Genomic DNA, 18,947 nt, shown 5'->3' with positions numbered 1-18,947 from the left:
ATCTCCAGACATTTGAGCCACCCCAGCTGAGGTCCCGGACATCCTGAAGCAGAGGCAAATCATCCAGCTGAGCCCTGACCAAAAGTCTCACCTATAAAACCATGAGATATAATGAAATGGGTATTATAAATAACTAGAACAGGAGGAAAATCAGGAGTTCAGTTTAGATATGCTTACTACCGATACAGTTACAGAACAGATGTCAAGTTGGTATTTGGATATGTGATTCTGGAATTCAGTGAAGATGTCCAAAGTGAATAAAAATTTGGAAAACATCCTCCTTGTTCTCTTCTATTTTCCTTTTCCCATAGTACTTATCACCTCTGACATTTCCTAGATAATTTATTTATTGTCTAATGTGTACTATCTGTCTTCTCTGATACAATGTAAACTCCTCAAACACAGGGATTTTTGTTTTCTTCACTAATGTAACCCCTGCACACAGACCAGTGACTGGCATATAGAAGACACTCAAATATTTGTTGAGTAAATGAACCAACTTAAAAATAGTATTTAAGACCATTTTATTGAGAAAATTACCTTGGGAGAGAGTGAATACAGTAGTTACAGTTTGAGAATAGGCATTTCAACACTTAGAAGTTGACAAGAGGAGAAACCAGCAAAGGAAATTGAGAGGATGCAGCCAGTAAGGAAAGAGGATAAATAAGAGACAGTGTTCTAGAAGCAAAGTAAAAATAGTGTTTCAAGAAGGGGAAGTGATCAAGTATGCCAATGAAGCTGATAGAGTAAGATGAGCACTGAGAATAAATTATTTGATTTGGCAATGTGGAAGGAACTGAGGACCTTACCATAAACAAAACTAAAACTAGTAGAATGGTGAGGATGAAGTCTAACTAATGAGAACAGGAAGAAGATGGAAGGAAAGGAAACAGATTTTTTTTTAATGAATTTTGGTCAACTGGAGAAGAGAAATGGCTAGGGGTGGGAGTATGATGCCAGGGCTTGTTGTTGATATATTATAAAAGGTTTTGTATGCTAATTGAAATAATCTTATAGAGAGGAAAAAATCTAATAATTCAGAGGGTAGAGGCATTTGAGTAGGTGAAAAAGGATGAAATCTAGTAGTACATAAATGAGTTGACTAGCTCTAGATAAGGACAACAAAATAATTTACCTATAGTTATCAAGAGGAAAAGCAGAGTACATGGGTACAGATGCAGGTATATTAATTAGATGTGGTAGAAACTCCCTTCTATTTAGTTCTATTTTCTCAGTAAAACAGGAAGCAAGATTCATCAGCTAAGAATGAAAACAGAGGAGGTATAAATAGTCCTTTAGCACTGTACTTGAATACACTTGGCACATATCTTGCATTAGAACTTATATTCTGCTGCAAATATTTTTGAACATGTCTCTTGCACCACTAAACTATGAAATAATTTAAGGTATAGGAAGTATTTTTTATTTTTGTACTACCAGTATGCAACAAAATGCCCTGCAAACAAATGTTTGTTAACTCACTGATTGAATAAATGAATGTTAAAGATTCCTCTGAGACTTTGCAGCAAGGCCAAAAGAGTCTGAAAACAGCAATAAATAAAATACTATCAAGTATCAATGCGATAATAACTTAAATCCAATTTGCAAATATTGAGAACCTGAAACCATTAAACTTCCAACTTCTATTAAAATTTTAAAACTGCAGACAGAACATAAACATTTCTCTTTTTTCAAGATACTAAAGAAATGAGATGTCAATATTAAAAATAACTACATCGAGTTAGGAGTTACTGTAGAGTACATGTCACATTGATTCTAAGTATTCAACATTTCATGACAAAATGTCAAGGTTCCGCTCCAAAAAAATCAACATCTTTGAAAAAGGGTTACTACAAAAATATCTTCCATATAAAAAATAAAGTAAGAACACTCTGAGAGGCCATGGCCATATTTTATATGTATAGGGTTTTTCTCTTCACACCAAGTGTAAGAATAAAGGAAAATGAAGAACCTTAGATCAAATGGGACAACGGAATGTGTTCCTGACACTAAAAATACTCACATTACTTAAGATTTTGTAATAATCAATACAACCCCAAAATGATGATTTGGCTAAAATTTTTAACTTTCATACAAACCCCAAACAACTGTAAACTGTAATTTTTGGAACAATTACTTTTAAAATCACCAAAATTCAAAGACACTATTTAAAAATGCAGAAATAAAAACAAATCATGAACATGTTATATACCTTATTTAATTCTTAATTACTTTCGGGACATTCTTTTCTCCTTTAATAAAAAGAATAGTAGTAATATATATGCTATTGGTAGAAAATTAAGAGCTTCTATAAAATGCTGTGAAAAGAAATTTCAATTATTACTAAATATGCCAACTCTTAGTTTAAAAAATGCAGAAGAAGCTAGTCAGCAGACTTAAACTTGAAGCAGACCCGCTTCCCTCTGAAGCAATGATTTGCTATACTTCCTAGATAATCCTTCAGAAAAGTCTTTCTATATGTTAATATAAATAGTTCAGAATACCAAGACATAGGTACAGAACAGGACAAGAACAGGTCACACAACATAACTGGTCTTGCTCCACAGTTACTACAATGAAGTCCACAGGAGCAGGTGGGGAAGGAAACCGACACAATCCAATGATGCAGTTGTCATAAAACCAGATCATGACTCTCTTCCTATTACCTGATGGTCAGTTGTTTAGTTAGATGCAATGGAAATAAAACTGAAAGAAATCTGAAGAGGACATAAAAAAATGAAAGGTATGTCTCAACATGTTTTACTTTTGGTGAAGTCAAATGGTTTCCACCACTGAGCAAACTGCAGTACTTTCTTCCTCTGATCCTCAAAGCTTTCTCGGATCCCTTTTCTCCAAAGTCTTGGTTCTACATCCAGCATCCCACCAATGATTTCCTTTCAAAGAATGAGAAAAATACAAACACGTGCATGTATAAATACTAAAAACAGGAATGAAACTATTTCTATTTATTCTGTTACTAAATATAACATTAAGTAGTTCTCCGTGAGGATGCTCAAATTTTACATAGGTATTAGTTTCAAGTTAAAAATAAACCTTCTTTTCATTTAGTTCTAACTGTGCAAACCCTGTGATTCTAGGGGTCCTAGCTGTGTCTCCTGTCAAACAATTTGTCTATTTTGTTGCTTGTTAGCACATCTATCAGACAGCAGCAAAGGGGAGGAAGAGAAAATGAAATTTAATTAATTTGGTCCTTATTAGCTGCTCTGGTAAAAGTTTGAAGAAAAAGTTGATCAACATGTAGCAATTATTAACTTGGTTGTTCAACTACAGTTGAATCTCAGGGTAATGTTCTCTCTACTACCCAGTATAGTTAAAAGCCAGTTTCTTCTACTATTAGCTGTAGTTCTTTTTTCAGGAAACAAAATCATATTTTATTACTAATCTAAGCAAACCAAGAATTAAAAATTATAAATCACCTTCATTTAAAAAGTCACATTCCCAAGCCCTGAAAGGAATGGATTTCTGACTGTCTGCTTATTATTCTAGATCATTTCCTTCATGATCCTCTTCCTGTGCTATCAGTTACAGAAATTAATCAAAGTTATGATAGTGAGTATCCATGTACAGAAGATATGGGGGAGATTTATAATGCTTTGAGGAAGGGAAGTATGGTAATACAGGAAAATCTTGGGCTAAGGGTTGAGTTCTGCATATTCAGTCTAGGTCTACAGGATTGTGTGGTAAGACCTTGGACATAATCACTCTAAGACATAGGTTCTTCATCTTAACAAATATACTAAAGGGACCTACTATGTAAAAGCAAGTGCCAAATACTGTAGAGGATACAGAGATAACTAAAATACATTTCTCTGTCTTCAGAAAGCTCATAACAGAATGTGGAGCTATGGTGGGAGGCACAATAATACTCCAACTATATAAAGGACTGTCTTATAAAGCAGAATAAGGCAAATGTCAAAGCAGACTACATGGAAACTCAAAAAGAAAGAAGATTCTAATTGTTGGATAAATCAGGAAAAGCTTCATGGAAAAGGAAACCTCTTTTCAGTGGGAAAGGGAAATAAAGGGGTTAAGAGAGACACAGTTTAAAAAGAGGGCACATTTAGATTTAATGCAAGAGTTTCTTGGCACCAGCCAATCACTAGCAATGTAGTTTAAGAAAGCCTAGCTTATAAATTGATCTAAAACTGTCTATAAAACATCAAGTTTTGTCTCATGTGTACCATATAAGGACTGATTCTTGTTCTGTTACTGAAGCAGATGTTAATGGAAAGAAACCAACCCTTCTTGCTCTCTAAACAACTGCAGGCTGAAGGGAGTTTTGGTCTCATAGGCTGTTTCTTGGAAAGCAAATTTTGGGGAAAACGGATCAATGATGTAATGCTAACTAAAGAAGCCTTCCTTTTAACATTAAGACAGTATCATAAAAACCACAGTACATGCATAATATTTGTGGGGGGGCAATCTCCCAATTAAATTTATGCAAGTTAAAAAAATTGATATTTTACTTCATTTTCACTAAAATTAAGTTTTCTTTTTTTGAAAGAAATAAATGCAGAGTCATAAAGCTTTGAGTTATAAAGCTCTATTGAATAACAACAGAATTTTTCAGAGCAATGAAAACAAATTTCTTTCTAGTTAACTCTGGGAAAAGATATTCTGAAAAATTCTCAGACAAGTTTCTGTAACGTATCTCAACAGTTCAATGATGAATGTGATTTTAGGCCTCTAGTTAACCTTTAAAGATAACAGCATAAGAATTTTTGAGTCCAAACCTCTTACATGTCACTATTCTTTGTAGAAAATGATCTTACACAGGAGATGAAAGTGGGGAGGAAGAACAGGGAACCATGGACAGAGTTCATCTAGGCTCCTCTAATTTAGAGAGAAAGGCCTGAGTTATACTAGATTGAAAGGTCACTTCTAGAGCTCTTATTGCCCAGACTTCTTTTGATTGCTTCAATGGCTACACTAATTTCATTCTAGTCCCTGATACTAACTTACATACTTCCCAGATACTCAGTAGACCTTAAATTTAAGGACTATATCCCTAGAAGGCAATCTGTAGTAACGGAAAGAATCCACTAGCAAATGAAAGATCTACACTCTAGTATCTGTCCAGAAACTATCTGTGTGAAATGAGTGACACATTCTTCTTGGACTATATGGTGCTTAATTATAAATGAAGATGTGAGATCATTTGTTCTCTAGCTCAACCATGAGCTTATGCACCCCTTGTTTCTGTCACTTATTAGCACTTGACCATGGGGAAGTTACATAGCCTTTCTGTAGCTCAGTTTCATCATCTATAAAATGAAAGTATAAAAATATCTACATAATAGAGTTATTGTGAGCATTAAATGAGTGCTCAGAACAATACCAGGCTCATTGTAAATCCTCAGTGAGTGGGTTATCATCATTATCAATTATCATCACTCTCAGCACAAGCCTGGCTGACTCCACAGGAAAACATTATAGTCACCATTGACACTGTCAACAAATGTTTGGTTACAAAGTAATATTCCTGTTATAAATATTCTGGGATATATTTATTAACAGTTTCTGGGTACTCCCTCTAAAACTTGAGTGGAACAGTAATAACCAACTTCACTAAATATTGTGGCCAAAGTTTTGATTTCCCTTCAAAAGAAAAGTGTTACAAAGTTGCTAAACTCTGGTATTTTACTAAATTTGTGAGCATACCTTTCCAAAGTAATAAGGGAATTTGCGTTGATCTTCAATGACATGGGCAAACCCTCCCTGGAGGCCAAAATTCACAGAGAAGTAAGGTAAGCCTCTGGGTACCTAAATAAACAGATAAATCACACATGAATACAGCATGAAATCAGAAAGTTATGCTTAATCCCTCTTCCTAATTAAGCACCCCTCAACTCAAGACAAACATATACACTAAATTTCCAGTTCTATAGGTATTTAAGCAATAACCTAACTTCTTAAGTAAAACATTTCATTTGGTAGCCTTTCAGCTAGATAGTGTTTATAATACCCAGCAATTATAATCAGAACCAATTATTTTTCTGTCTTTTGGGGAAACAAGAAAGAAAAGGCATTTTTAAAATATATAACAACCAAGTAATTTTCCTTAGACTATGCAAATAGAGATTAAGGATATGCTTTCTTATATTTTCCTCACAATGCAGAGGTATAACATCCCTGAGATTTTACTACTATTTATTGATCAAAGATAAATTAAACATGAACAATCAGTTTTTTATTAACTGGTGAGGTGGGTATAGAAATTTTTAGTTTACCAACCTTGTTTCAAAATATTTCCACGATTAACTATTATCTTTCCCTCTCTTTTTTCCCTCCCTCTTTCTATACACACTCATGCACAGACACACACACACAAACACACACACAACAACACACACGTGTGCATGCATGAAGTATTTTAAACTCTATCTTGATTGGAAAACACCATAATTTCTAGCTTTAAAAGTTAAGTGGAGACAGCAACAGTCAGCTCTACCTACCACCAGAGTCTCCAATCAAGCCTCTTAGACAGCCTCAACCACTAGAGGGCAGACAGCAGAAGCAAGAAAAACTACAATTCTGCAGCCTGTGGAACAAAAACCACATTCACAGAAAGATAGACAAGATGAAAAGGCAGAGGGCTATATACCAGATGAAGGAACAAGATAAAACCCAAGAAAAACAACTAAATGAAGTGGAGATAGGCAACCTTCCAGTAAAAGAATTCAGAATAATGATAGTGAAGATGATCCAGGACCTCAGAATAAGAATGGAGGCAAAGATCGAGAAGATGCAAGAAATGTTTAACAAAGCCCTAGAAGAATTAAAGAACAAACAAACAGAGATGACCAATACAATAACTGAAATGAAAATTACACTAGAAGGAATCAATAGCAGAATAACTGAGGCAGAAGAACGGATAAGTGACCTGGAAGACAGAATGGTGGAATTCACTGCAGCGGAACAGAATAAAAAAAAAAGAATGAAAAGAAATGAAGACAGCCTAAGAGACCTCTGGGACAACATTAAACGCAATAACATTCGCATTATAGGGGTCCCAGAAGGAGAAGAGAGAGAGAAAGGAACAGAGAAAATATGTGAAGAGATTATAGTCGAAAACTTCCCTAACATGGGAAAGGAAATAGCCACCCAAGTCCAGGAAGCGCAGAGAGTCCCATACAGGAAAAACCCAAGGAGAAACACGCCGAGAAACATATTAATCAAATTGGCAAAAATTAAAGACAAAGAAAAATTATTGAAAGCAGCAAGGGAAAAACGACAAATAACATACAAGGGAACTCCTATAAGGTTAACAGCTGATTCCTCAGCAGAAACTCTGCAAGCCAGAAGGGAGTGGCAGGATATACTTAAAGTGATGAAAGGGAAGAACCCACAACCAAGATTACTCTACCCGGCAAGGATCTCATTTAGATTTGATGGAGAAATCAAAAGCTTTACAGACAAGCAAAAGCTAAGAGAGTTCAGCACTACCAAATCAGCTCTACAACAAATGCTAAAGGAACTTCTCTAAGTGGGAAACACAAGAGAAGAAAAGGACCTACAAACACAAACCCAAAACAATTGAGAAAATGGTCATAGGAATATACATATCAATAATTACCTTAAATGTGAATGAATTAAAGGCTCCAACCAGAAGACATAGACTGCCTGAATGGATACAAAAACAAGACCCATATATATGCTGTCTACAAGAGACCCATTTCAGACCTAGGGACACATACAGACTGAAAGTGAGGGGATGGAAAAAGATATTCCATGCAAATGGAAATCAAAAGAAAGCTGGAGTAGGTATACTCATATCAGATAAAATAGACTTTAAAATAAAGAATGTTACAAGAGACAAGGAAGGACACCACATAATGATGAAGGGATTAATCCAAGAAGAAGATATAACAATTATAAATATATATGCACCCAACATAGGAGCACCTCAATATATAAGGCAACTGCTAATAGCTATAAAAGAGGAAATCGACAGTAACACAATAATAGTGGGGGACTTTAACACCTCACTTACACCAATGGACAGATCATCCAAAATGAAAATAAATAAGGAAACAGAAGCTTTAAATGACACAATAGACCAGATAGATTTAATTGATATTTATAGGACATTCCATCCAAAAACAGCAGATTACACTTTCTTCTCAAGTGCATACAGAACAATCTCCAAGATAGATTACATCTTGGGTCACAAATAAAGCCTCAGTAAATTTAAGAAAATTGAAATCCTATCAAGCATCTTTTCTGACCACAACACTATGAGATTAGAAATGAATTACAGGGAAAAAAACGTAAAAAACACAAATATGGAGGCTAAACAATACGTAACTAAATAACCAAGAGATCACTGAAGAAATAAAAGAGGAAATAAAAAAATACCTAGAGACAAATGACAATGAAAACACGACGACCCCAAACCTATGGGATACAGCGAAAGCAGTTCTAAGAGGGAAGTTTATACCTATACAAGCCTACCTCAAGAAACAGGAAACATCTCGAATAAACAACCTAACCTTGCACCTAAAGCAATTAGAGACAGAAGAACAAAAAAACCCCAAAGCTAGCAGAAGGAAAGAAATCATAAAGATCAGGTCAGAAATAAATGAAAAAGAAATGAAGGAAACAATAGCAAAAATCAATGAAACTAAAAGCTGGTTCTTTGAGAAGATAAACAAAATTGATAAGCCATTAGCCAGACTCATCAAGAAAAAGAGGGAGAGGAGTCAAATCAATAAAATTAGAAATGAAAAAGGAGAAGTTACAACAGACACCGCAGAAATACAAAGCATCCTCAGACACTACTACAAGCAACTCTATGCCAATAAAATGGACAACCTGGAAGAAATGGACACATTCTTAGAAAGGTATAACCTCCCAAGACTGAACCAGGAAGAAACAGAAAATATGAACAGACCAATCACAAGTAATGAAATTGAAACTGTGATTAAATATCTTCCAACAAACAAAAGTCCAGGACCAGATGGCTTCACAGGCGAATTCTATCAAACATTTAGAGAAGAGCTAACACCCATCCTTCTCAAACTCTTCCAAAATATTGCAGAGGAAGGAACACTCCCAAACTCATTCTATGAGGCCACCATCACCCTGATACCAAAACCAAACAAAGATACTACAGAAAAAGAAAATTACAGACCAATATCACTGATGAATATAGATGCAAAAATCCTCAACACAATACTAGCAAACAGAATCCAACAACACATTAAAAGGATCATACACCACGATCAAGTGGGATTTATGCCAGGGATGCAAGGATTCTTCAATATAGGCAAATCAATCAATGTGATACACCATATTAACAAACTGAAGAATAAAAACCATATGATCATCTCAATAGATGCAGAAAAAGCTTTTGACAAAATTCAACACCCAATTATGATAAAAACTCTCCAGAAAGTGGGAATAGAGGGAACCTACCTCAACATAATAAAGGCCATATACAACAAACCCAGAGCAAACATCATTCTCAACGGTGAAAAACTGAAAGCATTTCCTCTAAGATCAGGAACGAGACAAGGATGTCCACTCTCACCACTATTATTCAACATAGTTTTGGAAGTCCTAGCCATGGCAATCAGAGAAGAAAAAGAAATAAAAGGAATACAAATTGGAAAAGAAGAAGTAAAACTGTCACTGTTTGCAGATGACATGCTACTATACATAGAGAATCCTAAAAATGCCACCAGAAAACTACTAGAGCTAATCAATGAATTTGGTAAAGTTGCAGGATACAAAATTAATGCACAGAAATCTCCTGCATTCCTATACACTAATGATGAAAAATCTGAAAGAGAAATTATGGAAACACTCCCATTTACCATTGCAACAAAAAGAATAAAATACCTAGGAATAAACCTTCCTAGGGAGACAAAAGACCTGTATGCAGAAAACTATAAGACACTGTTGAAAGATATTAAAGATGATACCAACAGATGGAGAGATATACCATGTTCTTGGATTGGAAGAATCAATATTGTGAAAATGACTATACTACCGAAAGCAATCTACAGATTCAATGCAATCCGTATCAAATTACCAATGGCATTTTTTACAGAACCCGAACAAATCATCTTAAAATTTGTATGGAGACACAAAAGACCCCGAATAGCCAAAGCAGTCTTGAGGGGAAAAAACGGAGCTGGAGGAATCAGACTCCCTTACTTCAGACTATACTACAAAGCTACAGTAATCAAGACAATATGGTACTGGCACAAAAACAGAAACATAGATCAATGGAACAAGATAGAAAGCCCAGAGATAAACCCACGCACCTATGGTCAACTAATCTATGACAAAGGAGGCAAAGATATACAATGGCAAAAAGACAGTCTCTTCAATAAGTGGTGCTGGGAAAACTGGACAGCTACATGTAAAAGAATGAAATTAGAATACTCCCTAACACCATACACAAAGATAAACTCAAAATGGATTCGACACCTAAATGTAAGACCGGACACTATAAAGCTCTTAGAAGAAAACATAGGAAGAACACTCTTTGACATAAATCCCAGCAAGATCTTTTTTGATCCACCTCCTAGAGTAATGGAAATAAAAACAAAAATAAACAAATGGGAACTAATGAAACTTCAAAGCTTTTGCACAGCACAGGAAACCATAAACAAGACGAAAAGACAACCCTCAGAATGGGAGAAAATATTTGCAAACGAATCAACAGACAAAGGATTAATCTCCAAAATATATAAACAGCTCATTCAGCTCAATACTAAAGAAACAAACAACCCAATCCAAAAATGGGCACAAGACCTAAATAGACATTTCTCCAAAGAAGACATACAGATGACCAAGAAGCACATGAAAAGATGCTCAACATCACTAATTATTAGAGAAATGGAAATCAAAACTGCAATGAGGCTTCACCTCATACCAGTTAGAATGGGCATCATCAGAAAATCTACAAACAACAAATGCTGGAGAGGGTGTGGAGAAAAGGGAACCCTCTTGCACTGCTGGTGGGAATGTAAATTGATACAGCCACTATGGAGAACAATATGGAGGTTTCTTAAAAAACTAAAAATAGAATTACCATATGACCCACTGCTGGGCATATAACCAGAGAAAACCGTAATTCAAAAAGACATATGCATCCCAATGTTCATGGCAGCACTATTTACAATAGCCAAGTCATGGAAGCAACCTAAATGCCCATCGACAGACCAATGGATAAAGAAGTTGTGGTACATATATACAATGGAATATTACACAGCCATAAAAAGGAACGAAATTGAGTCATTTGTTGAGACGTGGATGGACCAAGAGACTGTCATACAGAGTGAAGTAAGTCAGAGAAAAATAAATATCGTATATTAACGCATGTATGTGGAACCTAGAAAAATGGTACAGATGAACCAGTTTGCACGGCAGAAGTTGAGACACAGATGTAGAGAACAAACGTATGGACACCAAGGGGGGAAAACCGCAGTGGGGTGTGGATGGTGGTGTGCTGAATTGGGCGACTGGGATTGACATGTATACACTGATGTGTATAAAATTGATGACTGATTAAAAAAAGAAAAAGTTAAGTAGATCTTGTGTCCTTCCAAGTTTTTCCTCCAAGGCCTTATTCTGTCACTAGAAAGTATTCAAACTGGTCAATTTAAAGTAATATCTCTCCCCTCTAACCCCTTATACAGTCAGCATTTACTAATTTTGGCAGTGAATTACATATTTTTACTTAACTATATATATTTTGTATTATGTCCTCAGGAAGGCATGACTTGGAAAGAGATAGGTATGGTATGGTGGAAGAAGAGCGGTCATCTTGAAATAGTATAAAGCAATTAAAATTGGGGCTTATAAAGAGTTGTTCAGGTTATAGGAAAAGCATAAGTAAAAAATAATCAGTTTACAAAATAGTACAATACGTAAAACACAGAGAAATGGGTTACTACTTTGTGCTTTTTAAAAATATTTTCACATTTTAAAATAAAATGTGAAAACATATGACAGAGACAATTAGGAAAAAAATAAAGAGACAGACAAGGCTCTAATCACAGCTCTGATACTTATAACTATGTAACTTCAGGCAAGTTATTTAACATCTGTGAGTCTCATGAGAAATATGAAGAGCTCAGAAGTCTGCTGTGAAGATTAAAAATAAAAATGCATATAAATGTTTGGCACAGTGAATATTATTCAAATATTACTTTCATTTCCATCTATTAATAGTGCTTTGTGCAAATCTGGTAGTCAAAGAAAAAGGAATGGAAGGCTCCATTAAAATATATATATATATTTTTAACATCTTTATTGGAGTATAATTGCTTTACAATGTTGTGTTAGTTTCTGCTTTATAACAAAATGAATCAGCTATACATACACATATATCCCCATATCGCTTCCCTCTTGCATTTCCCTCCCTCCCACCCTCGCTATCCCACCCCTCTAGGTGGTCACAAAGCACCGAGCTGTTCTCCCTGTGCTATGCAGCTGCTTCCCAATAGCTATCAGTTTTACATTTGGTAGTGTATATATGTTCATGCCACTCTCTCACTTTGTCCCAGTTTACCCTTCCCTCTCCCCGTGTCCTCAAGTCCATTCTCTAGTAGGTCTGTGTCTTTATTCCCATCCTACACCTAGGTTCTTCATGATCATTTTTTTTTAAATTCCATACATATGTGTTAGCATATGGTATTTGTTTTTCTCTTTCTGACTTTCTTCACTCTGTATGACAGACTCTAGGTCCACCCACCTCACTACAAATAACTCAATTTCGTTTCTTTTTATGGCTGAGTAATATTCCATTGTATATATGTGCCACATCTTCTTTATCCATTCATCTGTCCATGGACACTTAGGCTGCTTCCATGTCCTGGTTACTGTAAATAGAGCTGCAATGAACATTGTGGTACATGACTCTTTTTGAATTATGGTTTTCTCACGGTATATACCAAGTAGTGGGATTGCTGGGTCGTATGGTAGCTCTATTTTAAGTTTTTTAAGGAACCACCATACTATTCTCCATAGTGGCTGTATCAATTTCCATTCCCACCAACAGTGCAAGAGGATTCCCTTTTCTCCACACCTTCTCCAGCATTTACTGTTTGTAGATTTTTTGATGATGGCCATGATGAGGCCAAACCTCATCATGGTGTGAGGTGAAACCTCATTGCAGCTTTGATTTGCATTTCTCTAATGATTAATGATGTTGAGCATTCTTTCATGTGTTTGTTGGCAATTTGTATATCTTCTTTGGAGAAATGTCTATTTAGGTCTTCTACCCATTTTTGGATTGGGTTGCTTGATTTTTTGATATTGAGCTGCATGAGCCGCTTGTAAATTTTGGAGATTAATCCTTTGTCAGTTGCTTCATTTGCAAACATTTTCTCCCATTCTGAGAGCTGTATTTTCGTCTTGTTTATGGTTTCCTTTGCTGTGCAAAAGTTTTGAGTTTCATTAGGTCCCATTTGTTTTTGTTTTTATTTGCATTTCTCTAGGAGATGGGTCAAAAAAGGATCTTGCTATGATTTATGTCATAGAGTGTTCTGCCTATGTTTGCCTCTAAGAGTTTTATAGTGTCTGGCCTTACATTTAGGTCTTTAATCCATTTTGAGTTTATTTTTGTGTATGGTGTTAGGGAGTGTTCTAATTTCATTCTTTTACATGTAGCTGTCCAGTTTTCCCAGCACCACTTATTGAAGAGACTGTCTTTTCTCCATTGTGTATTCTTGCCTCCTTTATCAAAAATAAGGTGACCATAGGTGCATGTGTTTATCTCTGGGATTTCTATCCTGTTTCATTGACCTATATTTCTGTTTTTGTTCCAGTACCATACTGCCTTGATTACTGTAGCTTTGTAGTATAGTCTGAAGTCAGGGAGTCTGATTCCTCCAGCTCCGTTTTGCTTTCTCAAGATTGCTTTGGATATTCAGGGTCTTTTGTGTTTCCATACAAATTGTGAATTTTTTTGTTCTAGTTCTGTGAAAATTGCCAGTGGTAGTTTGATAGGGATTGCACTGAATCTGCAGATTGCTTTGGGTAGTATAGTCATTTTCACAATGTTGATTTTCCAATCCAAGAACATGGTATATCTCTCCATCTGTTTGTATCACGTTTAATTTCTTTCATCAGTGTCATAGTTTTTTGCATACAGGTCTTTTGTCCCCTTAGGTAGGTTTATTCCTAGGTATTTTATTCTTTTTGTTGCAGTGGTAAATGGGATTGTTTCCTTAATTTCTCTTTCAGATTTTTAATCATTAGTGTACAGGAATGCAAGGGATTTCTGTGCATTAGTTTTGTATCCTGCTACTTTACCAAATTCATTGGTTAGCTCTAGTAGTTCTCTGGTAGCATCTTTAGGATTCTCTATGTATAGTATCATGTCATTTGCAAACAGTGACAGCTTTACTTTCTTTTCTGATTTGGATTTCTTTTATTTCTTTTTCTTCTCTGATTGCTGTGGCTAAAACTTCCAAAACAATGTTGAATAATAGCGGTGAGGGTGGGCAACATTGCCTTGTTCCTGATCTTAGTGGAAATGGTTTCAGTTTTTCACCATTGAGGACGATGTTGGCTGTGGGTTTGTCATATATGGCCTTTATTATCATTAAAATATTTTTGCTATCTGAAGTAGATCAACATGTGTGAGACATGAATTTGAATGGCTAAAATCATGTTGTAGACTACATCAGTTAAAGAACAGTACTTCGAGGAAGAGATAACTTCAGAAAGCAATTTATGATGACAGTGCCCATGCTTTTTGTTTGTATTATACTGTGTCTGGCAGAAAAAATGGCTTTCTAAATATGTCAATGCTCCTATCCCATATTTGCCATGAATATGTTACATTATATGGCAAAAAGGACTTTGCAGATACAATTAAGTTAGGGATCTTGAAATGGGGAGATTATCCTGGGTTATATAGCATATGATAGGAGGGTCAGAATCAGAGAAAGACTGGAAGATTGTATATTGGTTGACTTTGAACACAAAGGAAAGGACCACAAGCCACGGAATGCAGGTGGTTTCTAGAAACTGAAAAAGGCAAGGGAATGGATTCTCCCTGTGAGCCTCCAAAAAAAAAAAAAAAAAAAAAAAAAAGTAGGCCTGCTAGCACCTTGATTTAGCCCAGTGAAACCCAGTTCATATTTGTGATTTCCAGAACTATGAGATAACAAATGTGCTGTTTTTACAGCACTAAGTTTGTGGTAATTTGTATATATCAATACATACCAAAGCTCAACAACATATGGTATAATTGCCAGGTTGGCAAAATGAACACATTATTTCTAAACAAAGAACAATTGTTGCCACAAGCAACTCTTCTCTCACTGCAGGCTGCAAAAGGTACAACCTAATGTCTTGCCTGAAGAGTTGTGAGTCAGTAGGCATTGCAAAGGATCCAGTATCAAAGTATATGTACATTTAGCACTTCCCTTTTCCTGCCTTGACCAGCCAGGGGGATAGAAGTTGGAACCTTGGTACCACCCATGAAGAGTACTGACGGAATTACAGCAAAAAATTTTATTGATAATAGGAAAACAGTAGTATTTGAGCTTTCCCCTTTTAATATTCCAGATTTTAATCCTGACTTCCTATAATTGTCCTCATACTTGACGGTCTTAGGGTAAACCCTAATTTTCCTTGAGGTGGACTTTGCTTAGTTTTGAAGGTCAAACCCGAGACGTCGTAGATGTTTTTCAACTGCTATAGTTATCACAAAATTACATTTAAAGAATCATATTAAAGAGTTGAGGAAGAATTCATGTGAAATCTCAATAAAATTGTCTCGTGAAAAAAGACCACCTTCTTGACAAGTTACTGAATATTATGCAACTCCTCTGCAATGAACATTCAGATCTGTTTTTCTTGTATATTTCCATGAACTTCACACTACACTGCAAAGAAATCAAAAGACCCAGAGAAAGTAAACAAAATAGACACAAAAAGAGAAGCTTATACTCACACAAATAAAAACATAAATCAACAGAGAATCAGAATGAATTACAAATATGTGAATCTCTACTAACAGCCAAGAATCCACTATGGAAAAAAAAACTCACCACATCCCCAACACACACATAAAATACTTTATGAAACTACTAAGGACATAGAGTTTTTTAAAAGAAGGATAATGAGGTTTCTTCAGAATAAAAATAATGTTAAAATAAATCAAGATTGTTCACTTCATGCTCAGAAACATAATTATCATTTAAAAAAGACACTGGAAAGTTTGTTAACCTTCTAAAAAGTGACCTGTTTTGAAATTATTCTTATACTCAAGTTCTCTTCACAACTCCATCCACATAATTATTAAATCCTAAGCTAAGAGTGACCTCAAGAGGTCATCTGGTTCATTCCCCAGCTACTCTCAAATAGTCTCAGATTAAACGCTATGTGGTGATTTAGAAAAGAAAACACTTCAAAGTTGAATATACAACAACCATTCCAAGAATCTGTATGTTTCTTACTGTCTATATTTGTTATTTTAAAATATTAAAATCCTCTAGGTACTTATTTTAGGTATATATCCAGGTTTTAAAAAACAACCTTACAATAGGTACTAGATGGCTTACCAGTAAAAATACTGCATATATAGTGGTTATCATGGAGTTCATATATGTTGATGTATATCTCTATCTATCCTTTTAAACTGATAGTCATTTAAGTTCAAACACATTCTAAAAGATCTATATTTTTTTATTCCCCCTTCATGTTTTCTATTTTTGATGTCATATTTTACATCTTTATGCCTATCCCTCACCTGTTCGTTGTAGTTATATTTAATTTTAAAATCTTTGTCTTTTAACCTTTCTAATTGTTCATTTAAGTGGTTGATCCACTGCCTTTACTTGCCTTTAACAGTGGGGTTTTTCCCTTCCTGTATTTTCTTATTTCTTGTTGTGGTCCTTTCTTTTTCACTTGAAGAAGACCCCTTAACATTTTTTGTAAGGTCACTTTAGTACTGATGAACTCTTTTAGTTTTTTTCCTTTTAGCACTTTAAATATATCATGCCACTCCCTTTTGGCCTGCAAAGTTTCTGCTGAAAAACCAGCAGATAGCCTTATGGAAATTCCTTTGTCGTAACTGTTTTTTCTTGTTGACTTTAAAATTATCTCTTTACCTTTATTTTTTCTCATTTTAGTTACTATATGTCTTGGTGTGGTTCTCTTTGGGTTCACCTTCTTTGGGACTCTCTGTGCTTCCTATACCTGGATATCTATTTCCTTCTTCAGGTTCAGGAAGTTTTCAGCCAAAATTTCATCAAATACATTTTCTATCCCTTTCTCTCTCTCTTTCTCTTTCTGTAGGGACAATGCAAATTTAGAATGCCTGATGTTGTCCCAGAGGTCCCTTAAGCTAGGCTCATTTAATTTTTTTTTTTATTTTTCCTGTTCTGATTGGGTGATTTTCACTATTCTATATTCCAGGTTGCTTATGCATTCTTCTATACCACCTAATCTGTGGTTAATTCCTTCTAGTGTATTTTTCATTTCAGTTATTACATTCTTCAGCTCTGACTGGTACTTTTTTATATTTTCTAGTTCTTTGTTAAAATTCCCACTCTGTTCATTTATTTTTTTCCCCAAGTTGAGTTAGCATTCTTATTACTATTGCTCTGAACTCCTTATCAGGTAAATTATTTATCTCTGTTTCAGTAGGGTTTTATTCATCTTTATTTCTTGTTTATTCATTTGAAACATATTCCTCTGTCTGCATGACAGTAGGTGAAAGAGTTACGTATCCTGGTCTTGAAGATATGTCCTTGTGTGGGAGCATCCCAATGCAGTCTGTGTGTGCACAGTGGTTTCAGTGGGAGCTCGATCTGAAGTAAGCCCAGGGTGCTCTGACAGCCACTGCCTTGGTGGGAGGTAGAGTCAGAGCCATGTTTGAGCTGGGGCTTCTCCTATGCTCAATGGCAGTCACTGCCCTACTGGGGGTGGGATCCAGGCCCAAGGAGCTGAAGCAGGAGCCCTGAGGGACCTGCACTTCTCCCAGGTGTGATGGCAGTCTCCACCTTAATTGTGAGCATGGTCAGGGACTGAGAGCTTGGGGCTGCACTTTGAAGAGGTTCCACTTTTTCCTTGGTGCACGTACTTTGGTAAGAGGCTAGATCAGGGCTGGAGGAGTTGGAGCCACACTACTGAGCTGGTTCCACTCCTTCCCAAGTGTGCGCACGGACATGCACACATGAAATGGCAGTCTCCACCCTGGAGCTGATTCCTCTCCCTCCCAAGTATGTTGCTCCCATCCTAGTCAGAGGCAGGGCCAGGGTCCAACCAAGCCCTGTTCCCTCCAAGTGTGTGCACTCTTGTTGGCAATTGCAGCCTTGACCTTAGCAGGGAGCAATAGCAGAGCAGTAGTGGCTAGAGTAGGAGTCTAGTGCAAAGTTGGGGGCACACTGGGGTGGTCCTGGCAAGCCGGCCAGAGCATCATGAAGTTTTCAATCTGCTGCCTCTATCCTGGGACTGTGAGCAAGCAAGTCTGTGTGCAAGCTCCTCAAGAGCAGAGTTTCCATTTATTACATCACTCAGGTAAGCCCCACTGGTTTTCTAACCCAGACAAGGCTCATCTTCCTCTTGCTGGACCACAGGGCTGGAATGCCTAACGTGTGGATTGAATGCTCCACTCCCCAAGGAAGATCCTGAACATGTGATATCTCTCTCCTCTCTAGGTGACTCTCTAGGGGTGTCAGTCCCAACTAGATCACTTCTCCTCCCCTCCTATCAGACTCTGTGTGGTTCTTTCTTTACAGTCTAGGTTGCAAAAGAGCTGTTCTGCTAGTCTTTAGGTCACCTTTAGTGAGACTTGCTTTATATGTAGTTGTAGTCTTGATGTGTTTATGAGGGAGGTGGGTTCAGCATCGTGCTACTCCACCATTTTGATTCCACCCTTCCCCTAAAATATTTTCAACTGCCATTAAAATCATGTTCTAAAAGAATATTCAATGGCATTGGAAGTCATGATA

The 18,947-nt window shown here is 36.2% G+C and overlaps 1 protein-coding gene across 2 annotated transcripts in view; it reads right to left on the bottom strand.

Moving 5' to 3' along the window:
• Positions 1-507: 507 nt before the first annotated feature.
• The window catches only part of CWF19L2 (CWF19 like cell cycle control factor 2), a 185,528-nt gene continuing 167,088 nt past the window's right edge, over positions 508-18,947 (bottom strand). For both annotated transcript variants that reach the window (XM_007182672.3, XM_057553460.1), the window contains exons 17-18: positions 5,683-5,784; positions 508-2,894 (exon numbers count right to left, since the gene is read on the bottom strand). In XM_007182672.3, coding sequence (XP_007182734.1) covers positions 2,751-2,894; positions 5,683-5,784 — 246 coding nt within the window. In that variant the 3' untranslated portion in view covers positions 508-2,750. The remainder of the gene's footprint in view (positions 2,895-5,682; positions 5,785-18,947) is intronic.

Source organism: Balaenoptera acutorostrata, chromosome 9, assembly GCF_949987535.1.
Source record: "Balaenoptera acutorostrata chromosome 9, mBalAcu1.1, whole genome shotgun sequence".
Taxonomy (NCBI): Eukaryota; Metazoa; Chordata; class Mammalia; order Artiodactyla; family Balaenopteridae; genus Balaenoptera; species Balaenoptera acutorostrata.
This window is presented reverse-complemented; position numbering and strand designations above follow the sequence as displayed.